General features: G+C 38.3%; 1 protein-coding gene across 1 annotated transcript in view; it reads right to left on the reverse strand.

The window, feature by feature from the left end:
• Positions 1–19,469, reverse strand: part of SCP2 (sterol carrier protein 2) — a 109,482-nt gene that overhangs the window by 59,387 nt on the left and 30,626 nt on the right. The window contains exons 6-7 of the mRNA XM_080801016.1: positions 17,776–17,902; positions 3,463–3,526 (exon numbers count right to left, since the gene is read on the reverse strand). Coding sequence (XP_080657142.1) covers positions 3,463–3,526; positions 17,776–17,902 — 191 coding nt within the window. The remainder of the gene's footprint in view (positions 1–3,462; positions 3,527–17,775; positions 17,903–19,469) is intronic.

The raw sequence follows: 19,469 nt of genomic DNA on the forward strand, positions 1-19,469 counted from the left end.
AGAGAACGCACGAACACAGGCAGACAGAATGGCAGGCAGAGGCAGAGGGAGAAGCAGGCTCCCTGCGGAGCAAAGAGCCCAATGTGGGACTCGATCCCAGGACCCTGGGATCATGACCTGAGCCGAAGGCAGCCGCTTAACCAAGTGAGCCACCCAGGCGTCCCTCTCTTTCTTTCTTAACCAAGCAAAACCTAGTACAAGAAGTTGGCATCTGAAATTTCTGAGCAAATTTCTGAGCAAAACCTAGAAGGCTATTCTTTGCTGTTTTGAAGAGTTTTATATGATGAAACTGACATCCAGAAATAACATCTGCCCAGTCAACATAATTGAGTACTTATACTATGCAATAGAAGATTCATGGGGCAAGGAACTTATCTGTCTTGTTCACTGCTATATCACAAGTAGCTAAGGAAGTGTCTTGCACATAGTAGACTACTGAATACCTAGCTGTTGAGTGAATGAAATTCCTTTAGAAGAATGCCATAATGAGTGAATAAATGATGCCTATTTAGGCACAGTGGTAAGTAAGAGAAAGACTACGAAGATTTGACTCTCAAGGGAAAGTTAAGAACTACTCCTTGGGGGCACCTGGGTGGCTCAGTCCATTAAGCATCTGCCTTTGGCTAGGGTCACGATCCCAGTATCCCGGGATCGAGTCCTGCATCAGGTTCCCTGCCAGCAGAAAGTCTGCTTCTCCCTCTGACTCTTCCCCCATCATGCTTTCTCTCTCTCACTTTCTTCTCAAATAAATAAATACAATCTTAAAACAAAACAAAACTACTCCTTGGAGCCTCAAAGCCAAGAGACTGCAATGCTGTCAGTTCCTCAATATGTTGGTATAGCTCCTTACTATTCAGGAAATCACAAATATTTTTAATGGTTTTCCAAGTTCTAAGGACAAAGAATTCAGCTTTAGACCATTTTTATGGACTTAAGACTATTCATCCAAACTTTACTATTCAGTAACAGCAAAGTTTTATTGAACATATACTATGTTCCAATACCATCATCAAAGAAGAAAGACTTATAAATAACTAGGTACGATAGTGTGATGTGTTACAATATAAGTATACAGACAGGGCAACAAAACTCATGAGGAAAAAAAAATATGCCCAGGAAGCTTTAAGAAGGTGTTAAGAGGAGGTCCCTGGGTGACACAGTCAGTTGAGCATCCAACTCTTGATTTCAGCTCTGGTTATGATCTCAGAGTCATAGGATCAAGCCCTGCATTGGGCTCTGAGCTCAGCAAGAAGTCTGCTAAAGTTTCTCCCTCTTCCTCCACCCCTCCCTGTACTTGTTTTCCCTCTCTTTCTCTCTCTCAAATAAGTAAATAAATCTTAAAAAAAATAAAAAATAAAAAGATGTTAAGAGAAGCAATGACATTTGGGTTGGGGATCGATGGGTAAGTAGATATTCACCAAACAAAAGAAAGGCAAAAGGATATTCCAAGGAGAACTAACAGCCTAACTAAAAACACAAAAGTGAGTGCCATATACTATACTTGGGAAAAAACAAGTAATCTGATGAGGCTAGAGATTGGGAATAGCCAGAAATAAGATTGGCAAAGTAGGGGCGCTTGGATGGCTCAGTGGGTTTAGCCTCTGCCTTCAGCTTAGGTCGTGGTCTCAGGGTCCTGGGATCGAGCCCCACATCAGGCTCTCGGCTCAGCGGGGAGCCTATTTCTCCCTCCCCTTCTGTCTGCCTCTCTGCCTACTTGTGATCTCTCTCTCTCTCTCTCTGTCAAATAAATGAATAAATTCTTTAAAAAAATAAAAAAGACTGGCAAAGTAGAGTGGGCCATATTATAACAACTTTATTATCTCATATGAAGGAATTTGTATTTTATCATTTAAGCAATTAAAATTCACTAAAGCTTTTGTACTACCCTTACATCTTTCATAAAATACCCTTTCATCTAGGGCATGGGATTAGACATTGTTTGTTAATTAAGTATGCCCTGAACTCAAACATCAGTTTAAAATTAGGAGAATCAGGAGACCTAGCAGTAGCATGAAACATCAGAAATATGTGGTAATAATCCACTTGTGGTATAAAATATTCCTTGTCGGGGCACCTGGGTGGCTCAGTGGGTTAGGCCTCTGCCTTTGGCTTGGGTCATGATCTCAGGGTCCTGGGATTGAGCCCTACATCGGGCTCCCTGCTCTGCGGGGAGTCTGCTTCCCCCTCTCTCTCTCAGCTTGCCTCTCTGCCTACTTGTGATCTCTCCCTCTGTGTCAAATAAATAAATAAATTCTTAAAAAAAAAAAAAAAAGAACCCCTTAAAAAAATAAATAAAATAAAATATTCCTTGTCATGGTTTTACGTTTGGATATACAACAAAATTTGTTTAATAGTTCAGAAACAATTTACTGAGCACCTATCATGTTCCAAGTTCTGTGCTGAGCATTAAGTACAGGAAGAGATGGCTCTGGCCCTCACCAAGTTACAATCTAGTAGGAGGAAATATAAACATTATTTTACCAATACTTAGAATGATCCTGTGCAAGTTGCTTCATTTCTGTAAATCTCGTTTTCCTATCTATAAAATGAGAATAAAAATATCTACCTTATAGGGTCCTTGAGAGGATTAAATTAAAATGTACACAAAAATACCTAGCACAGGGACGCCCAGGTGGCTCAGTGGGTTAAAGCCTCTGCCTTCAGCTTGGGTCATGATTTCAGGGTCCTGGGATGGAGCCCTCCATCAGGCTCTCTGCTCAGCAGGGAGCCTGCTTCCTCCTCTCTCTCTGCCTGCCTCTCTGCCTACTTGTGATCTCTGTCTGTCAAATAAATAACTAAAATCTTAAAAAAAAAAAAAAAAAAAAAAAAACCTAGCACAGTGGCACACAGTTGGGATTTAGTAAATCTAGCTATTACTTTTTTACTGCCTAGTGGTATTCTTTTGTAGAGGTTATGGTTAAGTGGCACTAATTGCCAGTAAACCAATTTTATTCAGCAACCATTAAATACAGGCTATAAGTCTGGCCACTAGGCACGAGGGATTCAAAGATGAATGATCTATAATACACAGGATGTAATTCTACTTCAGATCATTTAGGATATAAATAACTGTATTATTCTACCAGAGTAAGTGTTAATGACCTTGACATAACTAAAACACATTACTAAAGTAATACAAATAATTTAATAGAAAGTAATTAAAATGGCTACTAATATGCATTTTATGAACATTTTAAGAAAAGTTTCAAGGAATGGTTTAAAATGATCACTGGTTATTTTCAACTAAAATTATTTAATAAATTTCATTACTGCAGCTGTAATGTATGACCAATTATATCTTTAACACCAACCATTCACATTCTTTCATAAACTTAAAGGCGTTCTAAATATAAACAGACCCAAAACTAAAACTGTAGTGAAAAGTTTACTTGGGTACAAGCCTTTTATATGCAAAATAATACATATTCTAGTTAATACCTTTCATATTTCCGAAATACTTACGGGTTGTTAACTGAATGTTTATGATTTTTCCATCCAATTTTTGCAAACTGTTCAACTGTTGTTCCTGTTGAGAAAACAAACATCTATTAGTGGGTCAATGCCTTCCTATCACTTATTAACAAACATGGCAATGGCACTGAGTGCCCCGCCAAATATTTCTACCTTTCCCTGGTATAAATGATCAATTTCAACGACCTTTTCCCCGGTATAAATGAACAACTTCAACACTGATCCCTCACATAAAAATTCCTTTAATTAAACTTTAGTATTATGGAATCCACCAATAAGCATATGACATGAAAACAGTTCAAACTGGCCAATTCCACCTAGTGTGACTAGAGTCCAATTTTAAAAACCAGAAAATAAAGCCTGAGATTAACAGTGTAGATATAGGGCAGGAAAGCACTGCCAGAAATCTTTCAAGGAATGTACTAAAGCTACCCAATACCCGTAGATTAAATGAATTTTACAACTCACAGCCTCTAGGACCTGATCCTTCTCCTTCCCCTTATGATAAAGCAAAAGGGTCTTCAGAAAAGTTACAGCTTAACAAGAAATATGTATGTTTTTAAATTCCTTAACAGAGGGATTAAAGGTTAGTGTCAGGAAAACAAAAGCATACATTAAGAAAGTAAAATACGAAAAAATTTTTTAAAAAGTAGTAAAAAATTTTTTCTTATTTTACTTATTCATTTGAGAGAGAAAGAGAGCACGAGCAAGAGAGCAAGAGTGCGAGCAGGGGAGAGGGTCTGAGGGAGAAGGAAAAGCAGACCTACCCAGGGCTCATCCCAAGACCTCAGGATCATGACCTGAGCTGAGGGCAGATGCTTATCCTGAGCTAACCAAGTGCACCCCCCAACGCATTTTTTTTTTTTTTTTTGCTACTTTTAAAAAGATAAAGCAGCATAAGATAGATTTTGAATCCCACTTCAGGGCCAGAAAGGCCAAGGAAGGAGAAAGTCCACTGTAGGAGCTGATAAAGTTATGTTAATGCATAGCACAGGAAAATGAAGAGTCCCCATTTCTGCTTCATCTCTATCTTCTCTGTCAGGAGGATGATCTTCAGAGCAGAAATACATACAACTCAGCAAATCTTGAAGAAAGTAGAGTCCATACTAGTGATCTCATACCCATAAGAGTGATGATCAGGAGGCAGCCAGTATGGATTCAGTTAAGAATGAGCCATAGCAGATTTATGTCTTGTTTTGATTGGTTTGACTAGTAGATCAGATGAAACACAGTATCTGTATATCAGTAAGACAATTAAAATTTTTAGGACATCTTTTGGGACAAGGTAAGGAAATACTACGGTGTGGGTTTTGGTTGTTCTTTTGTCTGGGGGGAGCAAACTTTGATGTCACTAAAAAAATGAGGAGGGACACCTGGGTGGCTCAGTCGGTTAAGCTTCCGGCTTCAGCTCAGGTCATGATCCCAGGGTCATGACCCTGCTCATCAGGGAGCCTGGTTTCCCTTTGCTTGCTGCACCCCCGCTTGTGCTCGCTCTCTCTCTCCGACAAATAAATAAATAAAATCTTAAAAAAATAATAAAAATTAGATAAAAATTTTAAAATGAGGGTTCTTTTGTCTAATAAGTTTAGATAATACTGGGTTAAACAAAGTTAAACATATTTCTTTATAGCAAGACATTCAGAGCCTTTACTATTATTACATGTATATTATGACTGTCTAAAAAGGGATTGAAGGAGGACACCTGGGTGTCTCAGTTGGCTAAACATCTGTCCTTGGCTCAGGTCATGAACCCAGAGTCCTGGGATCAAGTCCCGCATCAGCTTCCTTGCTCAGCAGAGAGACTGCTTCTCCCTTTCCCTCCGCCTGCCGCTCCCCATGCTTGTGTGTTCTCTCTCTCTCTGACAAACAAATAAAATCTTTTAAAAAATAAGTTAAAATAAAAATAGAAAGTGGTTAAAAGATGATGCATCTCCCAACTTATCTGGCCCATGTCATAGAGAATGTTATAAGGTTAACATCCCACAGAACACACTTGTGAAAACATCAGCATTGACTAATGCGCAGTAACCTGGAGAAAAGTCTCTAGTGCTAACCTCTAATCTCAGCCATACTCTGGCTAGTATATCTACCAAAAATTGGATCAGAAAATTAAAGGTATGCTCACCAAACCTGAACCTGGGAAGGACTGCTAGAATGTTGAATCCAAATAGATTTCAACAAGGTTTATTAATGGGTTGGATCAGAATATAATTAATTAAATGACCCAATTCTATTTCTAGAACTCCAAAACAACCTGGGAAAAGGAAAGCAACTATGAGAAAGGCTCTTGAGGTTCTATTTGACTACAAGCTCAATATGATTTAACAGTGTATTCCAACTACCGGAAAAGCTTACATGTGAACACAGTATCCTCAATGAGACCGGTGATGACAGATCATGAAACAAGTCAAATGAGAAACAGTTAAAGAGAAGAAGAGAAGTTAAGCACAACATCTGGCTGGCTTCAAATATTTGAAGAGCTATAAGGTGAAAGAGGATCACCTCTTACGAGCCTGAGAAGACAGAAACAGGAGCATGGATGGAAACTACAGGGAGAGAGATCTGATTTCAACAATTGGAATCACCCAAAAAATGGAATGAGTGGCCTCTGTTGGTGGCAAGTTTCTTGTCACAAGAAGTACAAATGCTTTATTGTCACATATTAGAAGATTTACAAGTAATTCATGCATGGATTGGTAGGAAGAGGGGCAACTGAACTGTACAAAAGCACTTGGCATAGTGTCTGATATAAGAGATATTCAATAAGTGTTGATGTCTTTTCTTTTTTTCCTTACCCTGGGATCCAATTAATCTATAGAAGATAGCAACCCTTTAAAAAATATTCTGCCGGTGACTTACCATATCTTTATTAAACCTATGTACTAATGATGGGCTTGTTGACCACTGATCCTGAACTGCTAATTCAGATGTTTGGCTATTCAAAGGATACTCCTAGTATAAAAATATTTCAACCTTTTTGAATCAAACTTTGAAGCCACAAAATACTGCTGATTTTACAGCAGAATGTGAGCTACTACAAACATTTGTATGCATTCATGTTTAGTATACATTCACAAAGAACAATTTCAAATGACAATTTCAGAGCCCATAATATTTTACAGTTTATTAAAAATCTACTGGACGAAGAATAACATTTCAACTAAAGTACTGTGCATTTATAACTCAAAGTATGGGCTAGAAAATTGTCCAAGTATTCTGAACAATATAAAACCTGAGGAAAGATATAAGCTTAGAAACAAACCAGGCACAGGATTTCCAGGTAGCTGAGGACAATGAAGGCTGCCTAAATCTCTTCTCTCTCCATATCCTCCAAAAACAACCTAGAATGACAAGAACTGCACAAAACCATACCCTCCACAAAACTAGACAAGAGAAAGCCCCAAAACTTTGAAGTATCTATAAGTGAAGGGAAAAAAAGGGAAAAGCATGACCAAATCCCAGTTAGGGTTTGCTCATGCTCTCACAACAAGCCCTGGGGGGGCCTGAAAAAAAACTATGCAGAGTAGAGAAGAGAAACACTACAATAGTTCTAAAGCTACCACCTGGGGCACCTGCGTGGTTTTGTCCCTTAAATGGGTTAAATGTCTGCATTCAGCTCAGGTCATGATCCCAGGGTCCTCAGCAGGAAGCCTGCTTCTCTTCTGCCCCTCCCCCCTACTCATGCTTGCTCTTTCTCTGGCTCTCAAAAATAAATAAAATTTTTAAAAATAAAATTAAATAAATAAATAAAACCACCACTGGGAAGAGAAAGACTCCCCCACAAATGTGAAAAGAGTGAACAATATTACTACAGATCAAAGCATGACTGCAGGGAAGGGTCTGAAAAGTACAGAGATTCAAGGTGGTAATCTTTGAAAAGCATAGCTCTGGAAGAAAAAAAGGGGGGGTGCAAAAAGAAAGGAAAAGGTGTCCTTTGGCAGCTGGATAGTGAAAGAGGAAAGAGGCAAAGGGGGAAACCTTTAGGGTCCTGCAAGACAAAAAAGAAAGAGAGAGAAATCAGAGGACACACAACCCATTTTTCAAAAACATCCACTACAGATATAAGACATTACTACCCTGACATAAGAGGGAGCCACAGAACCAGGAATCACCCCATATCACAGTGCAATAAAACTAAAAAGCATTTTTTTAAAGATTTTGTTTATTTATTTGACAGAGGGAAAAAAGACAGCAAGAGAGGGAACACAAGTAGGGGGAGGGGGAGACGGAGAAGCAGGCTCCCCACTGATCGGGGAGCTGGATGCGGGGGCCCGATCCCAACACCCTAAGATCACTTAACAACTGAGCCACCCAGGCACCTCAAAACTAAAAATTATTAATAAATTTTAAAAATTAAGAGGTGCTTGGGTGGCTCAGTCAGTTAAGCGTCTGACTTGATTTTGGCTGAGGTCATGATCTCAGGGTTGTGATACTGAGCCTCACACTGGGCTCCAAGCTGGCCATGGAGTCTGCTTAAGATTCTCTCTCCCCATCTTCCTCTGCCCCTCCCCACTGCCACCACTGGCCCATATGCACACACATCCTCTCTAAATAAATAAATAAAGTAAAATAAAATAAGATAAAAGTACATCTAGAAATTTTAAAAATATTTCCATGAAACAACTCCTAGGTAAAAAATAAATTATTAAAGAAATGCAAATGGAAATTATAAAATTCACTGTAAACACTTCATATCACAATCAATGTGATATGTTTAAAGCAGTAATCAGGAAAACACATAGCACTAAACACAAGAAAGAAAGAATGATAAAATGTAATATTATTTGGCAATGAAGAGGAATAATGTCCTTGTACATGCTATGCATGAATGAACTGGGAAGACATTATACTAAGTGAAAGAATCCAGTCACAAAGGCCACATATTATGATTCCATTTAAATAAAATGTCCAGAATATGCAAATCCATAAAAACAGAAAGCAGACTATTGGCTGCCAAGTGCCTGAGAGGAGTGGATAATGGGGAGGACCATTAATGGGTATGGGGCTTCCTTTTGGGGTGATGAAAATGTTCTGAGATTAGGTAGCGGTAATGGTTGCCCAACTCTGAATATAGTAAAAATCACTGAGTTGTACATTTTAAAAGAGTGACTTTAATGGGATGTGAACTATATCTCAATAAAGTTGTCATTAAAAAGAAAGAAAATGTATTAGATTTCCAACTCAAAAACTAGAAAAACAACAACTGAAGTAAACTAAAAGAAAGTATAAGGAAGATAAAAGCAGAAATTAATTTGGTAAAGAATAAAAAGAGTAGACATAATCAAGGTCTTGTTATTTTAAAAATTTACAAATAGGCAAACTACTACTAATTTAATTTTTAAAAGGAGAAAGCATGAATACACAAAAAATAAGAAGTAACAAGAGAATGGCACCTGGGTGGCTCAGCTGATTGAGCCTTGGTTGGTTTGGTTTCAGCTGGTTGACTTTGGTTGACTTGGTTTCAGCTCAGGTCCTGATCTCAGAATCTCGGGATCAAGCTCTAAGACATACTCACCACTCAGTGGTGAGTCTGCTTGAGATTCTCTCCCTCCTCCTCTCCCTCTACCCTTCCCCTGCTCATGCTTGCACACTTTTTCTCTTTCTCAAATAAATAAATCAGTCTTAAAAAAAAAATAACAAGAGGAAAATACCATTGAAATAGAAACAATTTTTAAAATTGTAAAAGACTACTTTTCTGACTTCTATATAAAGATTTGGAAATCTAAATGAAATGGATAATTTCCTAGAGATATACAGACTGCCCCAAATGACCTCACTAAAGATAAGATATTTAAACATAAAGAAATATATAGGGGCGCCTGGGTGGCACAGTCATTAAGTGTCTGCCTTCGACTCAGGTCATGATTCCAGGGTCCTGGGATCGAGCCCTGCAACAGGCTCCCTGCTCAGTGGGGAGCCTGCTTCTCCCTCTCCCACTCTGCCTGCTTGTGTTCCCTCTCTTGCTGTGTCTTTCTCTGTCAAATAAATAAAATCTTTAAAAATAAATAAAAATAAAAGCAATACTAAAAGCAACTAAAAATTGGGTCTGCTTTAAGAAGATAGATAAATAGACAGATATAAATTACCAAGCAACTACCAAAAAGAAAGAAAGAGAGAGAAAAACAGGCCAAGATGGTTTCACAGGGAATTCTACCAAACCTACAAAGTATTGTAGTCTCAATACTCCACAAACTGTATCACAGCATTAAAAGTAAAGAAAGGCTTCCTATTTCTTTTTAAAAGGGAAGTATAAAATTAATACAACTTGGTATTAAAACAAGGGAAAAAGATAAAGACAAAGGAAAAAAGAAAATTATACATCAATATCACTTACAAATATTGATTTAAAGTACTACATAAAATAAAATAGTGACAGAATCTAACCCCCACACACACAAAAATCAATACATCATGACCAAGTGTCATTCATTTCAGATATGCAAATTTGGTTCAATATCAGCAATCCATTAATAAAATATTCTAATAATAGATCTAAATGAGGGACATAATGCAATTAATTCAACAGATGCTGGAAAAAGCCTTTAACAAAATATAATTTCCCATTCCTAAAAGATAAGAAAAGAAAACAACTCAAGAAAACAACTGATGAATACTTTCTGAACACAACAAAATTATATATGTATATATATACACACACATATATTTATGAGCCTGAAGCCAGCAGCCAGAATCTTATTTAATGGGGTAATAACATCTCCCATAATAGATTGTTATAAGGATTAAGACAATAAGACAATATAGGTATGGAAATTCATCCATTCATTCAACAAATATTTATTGAGTATTTACATACGCTAGGGACTATAGAAGAGAAAGGAAAAAACAAACAAACCAACTTTCTTCTGTCTAGATTACATGCCAAGCACTGTACTCAGCTGGGTATATTGAAAGTAAACAAAACAGACAGGTATCCTGCTTTCATGTAGTTTACAGAATAATGAGGAAGACAAAAATTAAACAAATAAAAACACACAACATATATATGAATGTAAATAGTGCTAGATACCATGAAGGAAAGCAATAGGGGGCTATCTATGAGTGAGAATAACAGGAGAGACCAACTTCCTTTGAACGGTCTAAGACAGCCTTTCCTTGAAGATTAATTAATTACAGAACACCTGTTTTGTGCCAAGCACTGATCTCAGTAACAGTCACTGAATAGGGAATAAAACAAAACTCAGTGGCCCTACAGAACTTAGATTCTGGCTAGAAGAGATGGTCAATAAAGAAAAAATACATATGCCAAATTTTTATAAGTGTTCTATAAAATAGTAAAGCAGGAGACAGAGGATAGGGAGTTCTGGGAAAGAGGTGATGAAAGAAGCAGATGACAATGTTGAAGCAAAGACCTGATGGAGTGAGCACTGATGGGATCTTAGGGTAGAGAATTCCAGAAGTGGAAACAGCAAGGCCCTGCCTGAAGTAGGAATGTGCTTACTGTTCTCAAAAACAGAAAGGATAATGGGGCTAGAGTACAATGGTGAAAGAACAAAATGGTAAGAGGTGAGATCAGAAAGCTACAGAGGGTGGGAGACCAGACAGTGTAGAAGTTTGTAGCTATAATAAGACTTCGAAGTTTCAATCTGAGTGTGATGAGAACACATGGAGAGTTTTGAGCAAAGGAGTGAAATGATCTGGCTTATATTTTAAACACACTGTTCTGAAGGAGGATTTAGACTATAATATAGCTATTAAGTACTGTGTTGTCCTTCCCACTGCTCAAACAAAGTTGTTTCTTAACTATACCTGTCTGTTATACTCCTATAGCAGCCAAGGATGGTTGGTCACATACACATCAATAAAATTAAATATTGATTTGACTGGTGATTTTTGAATTAAAAAACAAAACAAACAAAACACTGCCCTGGCTATAAAGTACAGATTTGCCTGCAGAGATATACAAGCAAAAGCAGAAAAACCAATTAGGACTTCTACAATCCAGGTAAGAAATGACGGTGTCATGCACTGTAGTATAAGTGCATGAAAGGGTAAGAAACGGATACTGAAAAATGAGTGAAAAGGTTTGCCAATACAGTGAATGTCAAGTTCAAGTAGAATCAAAAACAGCTTCAAGTCAACTAATCTTCGACAAAGCAGGAAAGAATGTCCAATGGAAAAAAGACAGCCTCTTCAATAAATGGTGTTGGGAAAATTGGATGGCCACAGGCAGAAAAATGAAATTGGATCATTTCCTTATACCACACACGAAAATAGACTCAAAATGGATGAAGGACCTCAGTGTGAGAAAGGAATCCATCAAAATCCTCGACGAGAACACAGGCAGCAACCTCTTTGACCTCAGCCGCAGCAATGTCTTCCTAAGAACATCGCCAAAGGCAAGGGAAGCAAGGGCAAAAATGAACTATTGGGATTTCATCAAGATCAAAAGCTTTTGCACAGCAAAGGAAACAGTTAACAAAACCAAAAGACAACTGACAGAATGGGAGAAGATATTTGCAAACGACATATCAGATAAAGGGCTAGTGTCCAAAATCTATAAAGAACTTAGCAAACTCAACACCCAAAGAACAAATAATCCAATCAAGAAATGGGCAGAGGACATGAACAGACATTTCTACAAAGAACACATCCAGGTGGCCAACAGACACATGAAAAAATGCTCCACATCACTCGGCATCAGGGAAATACAAATCAAAACCACAATGAGATATCACCTCACACCAGTCAGAATGGCTAAAATTAAGAAGTCAGGAAATGACAGATGCTGGCGAGGATGCGGAGAAAGGGGAACCCTCCTACACTGTTGGTGGGAATGCAAGCTGGTGCAACCACTCTGGAAAACAGCATGGAGGTTCCTCAAAAAGTTGAAAATAGAACTACCCTATGACCCAGCAATTACACTACTGGGTATTTACCCTAAGGATACAAACGTAGTGATCCGAAGGGGCACGTGCACCCGAATGTTTATAGCAGCAGTGTCCACAATAGCCAAACTATGGTAAGAACCTAGATGTCCATCAACAGATGAATGGATAAAGAAGATGTGGTATATATACACAATGGAATACTATGCAGCCATCAAAAGAAATGAAATCTTGCCATTTGCAATAATGTGGATGGAACTAGAGGGTATCATGCTTAGTGAAATAAGTCCGTCGAAGAAAGACAACTATCATATGATCTCCCTGATATGAGGAAGTGGAGATGCAACATGGGGGGTTAGGTGGGTAGGAAAAGAATAAATAAAACAAGATGGGATCGGGAGGGAGACAAACCATAAGTGACTGAATCTCACAAAACAAACTGAGGGTTGCTGGGGGGAGGAGGGTCGGGAGAGGGGGGTGAGGTTATGGACATTGGGGAGGGTATGTGCTATGGTGAGTGCTGTGAAGTGTGTAAACCTGGCGATTCACAGACCTGTACCCCTGGGGATAAAAATATATTATATGTTTATTTAAAAATTTAAAAATTAAAAAAAAAACAGCTTCAAGGTTTTTGGTCAAAGGTCCTAGAAAGATGGAATTACCATTTACTGAATGGGGAAAACTTCAGGAAGAACAGAGGGAAAAGGGGGAGTTCAGGGAAAGAATTAGGACTTCAGTTTTAGACCTACTAAATTTGAGATGCCAATTAGACATCCAAATAGAGATACTTTTGTAAAGTGTTGGAGATATGAGAAAAGTTGTTGTTTTTTTTTTAAGACCTAAAGGATGGGGATGCCTGGGTGGCTCAGTCAGTTAAGCGTCTGACTCTTGATCTCAGCTCAGGTCTTGATCTTGGGGTTGTGAATTCAAGCCCCATCTTGGGCCCCATGCTGGGCATGTAACCTACTGTAAAAAAAAAAAGGAGGGGGGCACCTGGGTAGCTCAGTGTGTTAAGCCTCTGCCTTTGACTCAGGTCATGATCTCAGGGTCCTGGGATCGAGGCCTGCATCGGGCTCTCTGCTCAGCAGGGAGCCTGCTTCCCCTTCTCTCTCTGCCTGCCTCTCTGCCTACTTATGATGGGTCTCTGTCAAATAAATAAACAAAATCTTTGGGAAAAAAAAAAAAAAAGAATGAGGACAGATGGCTGTGAAAGAATGGAGTAAAGAGCAGTGTAGCCAAAGGGAAGGGAATACGAGACTCTAAGGCAGAAAACAGTTTGGCTTACTGAAGACACAGAAAAAAGGCCAGTGTGCTTAAACCCAGGAGACTATACAACCAGGATGAAAACAGTAAGAAATTATTTTTTAAAATACAGAGTCTCCTTATTCTACAATAACAAATGATACATATTTTGGTACCTAAATGGTACAGACTATGTGCCTGACAAAACTCATATGTTGAAGCCCTAACCCTCAATGTAATGGTATTTGGAAATGGGACTCCTTGGAGGTAATTAGAGTAGATGAGGTCATGAGGGTGAGGCCTTCATGATGGGTTAGTGCCCTTCTCTTTTTAAAAAGGGGAAGAGAAAGATGTTTACTTCTCTCACTCTGTCGCTCTTATTCTCTCTCTCTCTGCACCCGCACAAAAAAAGAGGTCATCTGAGTATACATGAGAGGGCAGCGAACTATAAAAGCTATCTTGCACCTTGATCTTGGACTTTCCAGCCTCTAGAATTGTGAGAAATTAATTTTTGTTATTTGAGCTACCCAGTCTGTGGTGTTTTGCTATAGCAGCCTGAGCAGACTAATATACTAGAATTGGGGTTACACTAAACAAAAATGTAAAATATGTGAATGGCTTTGGAAACAGAAGATGGTTATAAGGAAACTGCTAGTGAAAGCCTAAAATGCCTTAAATAAACTATTAATAGAAGCCTTCAGATCCTTTGAGGATGCTATTGGTAAAGGTTTGCAAAATGATAAAACCTTACTGAGGACTAGAGGAAAGGAGAGCCGTGCCACAATAGAAGTAGAAATTATAATAACTATTATCTGCAGTTATGTGAAAATTAGATAAGGAAAATACTGAAGGTACCACATGGTTTCTTCTTGTATTTATAGTAAAAAATCTATATTGCTATATTGAGGAAAGGGCTGTTAAACAAAAAGAATTCAGGACTTGATGGTCTTGAAAATTCAAGTTTCTCAAAATGGGAAAAGATGCTTAAATTAAGAAATGGCATTTGAGCAAAGATCAAATCCAGGGCACTGCCAGGAAAAAATGATACAAAGATGAGCCCCAGGGTGGGACAAATCTTTTGTTAAATATCTCAGATCAGAAGTGATGCCTCAGAATATAGTTTGAATAGAAAAAAAAAGCCCTCTAAAGAGAAAAAGTCTCTGCCTCACAAATCCTCTATCAAAGAACTACAAGGAAGCTTAAGAATGTTGTCCCTCAGCCATCTCAGAAAGGACCCAAGGAAGAAGAGAACTTATCTCAAAGGGATTTGCAGGTGTAGCTTTTTGTTTAATGGAGTGACCCAAGGAGATTCACAAGAGACCCACAAAATTCTTAAGATAAAAATAATCTACATAGAGGATTCTTGGGTACTAACATTCTATTCTATTATCTGGTAGGTGGTTTTGGTCACAGTGAGGAGCTCTGTGAGAATTCAATAAGCTGTATATTTATGTTTTGTGTACTTCTCTGTATTGAGTTTCAATGCTCAACAATGAGAAAAATTTTAAAGAACATTTTATTTATTTATTTCACAGACAGATCAAAAGTAGGCAGAGACGCAGGCAGAGAGAGAGCGGGGGAGGCAGGCTCCCTGCTGAGCAGAGAGCCAGATGTGGGGGCAGGATCCCAGGACCCTGGGATCATGACCTGAGCCAAAGGCAGAGGCTTAACCCACTGAGCCGCCCAGGCGCCCAACAATGAAAATTTTTAACTTAAAAAAAAAAAAAAAATGCTGGGTTCAACCCACTAACTCAATTCCATTATTTCCTAGCAGGTCACAATCCACAGTTTGAAAAATTATGGTCTAGGTAAGAACTGGAAGGAAGAAGTCTGCAGGTAGGATTGACAGGACATAACGAGGGACTAGAATAGAGGAAAAGGAGGGTGAAGTGTCAAAGATGATTCATGTTACCTTTTTTTTTTTTAAGATTTTACTTATTTATTTGATAGAGAGAGATCACAAGTAGGCAGAGAGGCAGGCAGAGAGAGAGATAGGGAAGCAGGCTATCTGCCGAGCAGAGAACCCGATGTGGGGCTCGATCCCAGGACCCTGGGATCATGACCTGAGCCTAAGGCAGAGGCTTTAACCCACTGAGCCACCCAGGTGCCCTGATGATTCATGTTTCTGCTTTGATTATCTAAATGGATAGAAGTGCCACTTACTGAGATGAGAAAAACTAGAAAATGAACAAGTTTAAAATTACGGGAGAACACAATTAAGAGTCTGCATCTGAACATATTAAATTTGGGACACCTGGGTAGCTTGTCAGTTAAGCGTCTGCCCTTGACTCAGGTCATAATCCCAGGACCCTGGGATCGAGCCCTGCCACCAGGCTCCTTGTTCAGTGGTGAGCCTGCTCCTCCCTCTGCCTGCTGCACCCCTGCTTGTGCTCTGTCTCTCGCTCTCTCTGACCAAAAAAAAAAAAAAAAAAAATCTTTTAAAAAAATAAAAAATAAAAACGAACATGTTAAATTTGAGATGTCTATTAAAGAAACAAGCAGAGATCCAAGATGCCAACTAGATATGTGAGTACAGAGGCCATCACTGGCCCCCCTCTCCCTGCAAGTATATTACTTTGGGTATTTTTTCCTCAAAGGACTAATAACTACCTGAAATTATCTTCATTTTTTTCATGTGTTATTGTCTGACTCAAACTAGAAATTTAAGCAAAAATTTCACATCTCATCTGCTTATTGACAGCTTATGAATGAATGCACTAATACACTTAATTATTTTTCCCTCTTAAATGTCCTTTTAGGTCTATCCTTGTAGTTTCCTACCACAAAAGAAATGAAACATATTTCCCTATCCCTTGATTCCAAGTTTGCCATTAACTTGCTTTGGTCAACAGCCTAAGTTTCAAAAGGCTTTACATGTTGCAGATAACTCCCTTGTCCTTCTGCTGTCACCATGAAAAGGACATGCCTGGGCCAGCTCTCTGGTCCCAGGAAGAGGAGAGACATATGACCCTGCCAAACAAGAGTAGAACAGAGCTTCCAACCAATCAATAGTCATATAATTAACCCAAACAAGATCTGAGCTCAGCTTAGATGAGCTGATTCCCAATCTACTAATTTATAAACTCTAATAATAAATAATTATTTTTTAAAATCACTGAGTTTTGGCATGCTTTATTACAAAGCAATAGCAAACTGATATACTGCTACAGTCCAATGCCTAAAACAGTGCCTAGAATATAATGAGAGCTCAAAAAATATTTTAATTGAAAAGGAAATGGACAAGGAATAGCCAAAGAGGTAAGAAAAACCAGGAGAATGAGATGTCATGAAAGCCGAGAGAAGAGTAACTTTTAAAGAAGTAAGTGGTCAAAGGGATTAATGGTGCTGAAGTTTGTTAAATTAGGATTGAAATTTATGTACTGGATATGGCAACATGCTGTTCAGTGGTAGCCTTGAGAATGGAGGGAAGCCAGATTGGAATGGACTGAGTTTAAAAATGTAGGAAATAGCTATAAGAAAGAAAATTCTCATGGCCAAAAACTAGCAATGCTCCTCCCACCATTCTTCCTTGAAGATTTTTTTTCCTTTCTAATTATTTGGTCTATCAAACAATCTGGGATATTTTTCCTAGAAAGAACAGGAATATTGACATTTGAGTATGATCATTTCCTTTCTTATCTAATAGTACACCGCAAGGCACTGATTCAGGGTCATACAATTAGAAAAAAAAATCCTATCTGCACTATCCCATGCTTTAACTAACTGCTAAGGCAAGCCAATCATTGATCATCAGTCAAAAAATTAGGATGTTTACCTACAAAATGCAAATCAACTCTGAAATTTAAATCTAAGAAAACATTGTGAAATGAGAGATGATGAATTCTTGGTGAATTCAAGTACTAAGAATTAAATTTGGCTATATAAACATTATTACCAACAGCATGCTTTAAGTGTCATCATATTCAGAACTGATGAACCTCAATTTATAGTTCATGATTAAAGGGGACAAGATTTATGTTATTTTTCCTATTTTAATTTCTTGGTGTGGAACACTCTATGTACTTCCCATATGCTGTCCTATATATAAATATTTTCTCTAAAACTAAATCCTAGGTGGACTATTTCTCCAATTTAATTCAAAAACCGTTTTATATCTTATATATCCTGGCATTGTCCACAGATCCTGAATAAATTCCTGTTGTTTCTCATCACATGCATACAACTACCAATAGGCCTTAAAATTTTTTTAACATACCATATTTTTCCATGTGCTCTTTTCCAGCAAATGCAAACATCTGAGGAGCAACTGGTTTGGCAGACAATCCATATTTATTGATCAGGACCTCAAGATGTTTATCAATGGGGTTGGTCCTATGTGAAGACTAAGAGAGAGGGAAAAATTAGTAAGTATGTGATATGATAATTGTCTCTTTTGACTATTACAGTGTTACTAAAACATATACATATTCTAAGCACACAGTAAAGCAAAAATAAGCAATGTGAATAAAATCAGTCAGGAAATGCTCTGCAGGGAAACATGGAAAGGAAAAACAATTAACTGAGGAATTAATTTTTCACGAAATATTTATAAAGGATCCAGTGGGAGGTAGGGAGATGCTTGGGTAGCTCAGTCAGTTAAGTGCCCAACTCTTGGTTTCAGCTCAGGTCATGATCTTGTCTCGTGGGATTGAGCCCTGCGTCGGGCTTTGCACTCAACATGGAGTCTGTTTTGGATTCTCTCTCCCTCTCCCTCTTGCTCTCTCTCTCTCTCTCTCAAATAAATAAATAAAATCCTTAAAAAATAATAAGAAAATAAAAATAAAGACTCCAGTAGGTACCCATAACTACTCAAGATGCTGGGGATACAATGTGAATAAAATAGGTAAAGCCTCTGCTCATCTGGCATTTACATCTGTGGCAGGGAGGGGCAAAGATAGAAGATAAAAATAAATTAAAACGTAAATAGGGGTGCTTGGGTGGCTCAGTCAGTTGAGCATCTTCCTCTTGCTTTGAGCTCAGGTCATGATCTCAGGGTTGTGGGATCAAGCTCTGCCTCAGTTCTGTGCTCAGTGCTGAGTCTGCTTGTCCCTCTCCTTCTGCTCCTCCCCCACTCACTTGCTCTCTCACTTTCAAATACATAAATCTTTTTTAAAAATGTAAATAATATTATTTTCCTACCTCCCAAACCCCCCACGTTGCATCTCCGCAAGATGGGATAGGGAGGGAGGCAAACCATAAGAGACTCTTACTGTCACAAAACAAACTGAGAGTAAAAAAAAACAAAACAAAACAAAAAAAAACTGTGGGTGACTGGGGGGAAAAGGGTAGGGAGAGGGTGGTGGGGTTATGGACATTGGGGAGTGCTGTGAAGTGTGTAAACCTGGCGATTCACAGACCTGTACCCTGGGGCTAATAAGACATTATATGTTAATAAAAATAAATAAATAAATAAATAATCTTTAAAAATGTAAATAATTATGTTATAAAGAAGAATAAATCCAAGTAAGGGAATAAAGACTGGAGATAGGAAGTGTTACTTTAAACACAACTGTCAGGGAAGGTCTCACTGACCAACGGTATTTGAGCAGGAATGTGAAGCAGTAAGGGGTAAGTCATTTGGGTAACCTTGGGAGAGAAGAATTCTAGGCAAAGGGAACAGCAACAAAAAGGATCCTAAGGCAGGAGCATGCTTGGGTGTTTGAGAAAAGAAGTGAATTAGGATTAGAATAAAGCAATACTCAGAAAGTATAATCACCTTTGTTTCTATGGTACTAGAGTACAAGAACATACTTCCTAACACTAATATTCCACAAAGGGAAAGCTAACAGTTTCTTCTCAGTTTACCTACTAGATTATGAACTCCCTGAAGTCATGAATTCTTTTTCATATTTGTACCTTTGTACAAATACCCAATGCCGGGGTGCCTGGGTGGCTCAGTGGGTTAAGCCT

The sequence above is a fragment of the Martes martes genome, assembly GCF_963455335.1.
Source record: "Martes martes genome assembly, chromosome: 4".
Lineage (NCBI taxonomy): Eukaryota > Metazoa > Chordata > Mammalia > Carnivora > Mustelidae > Martes > Martes martes.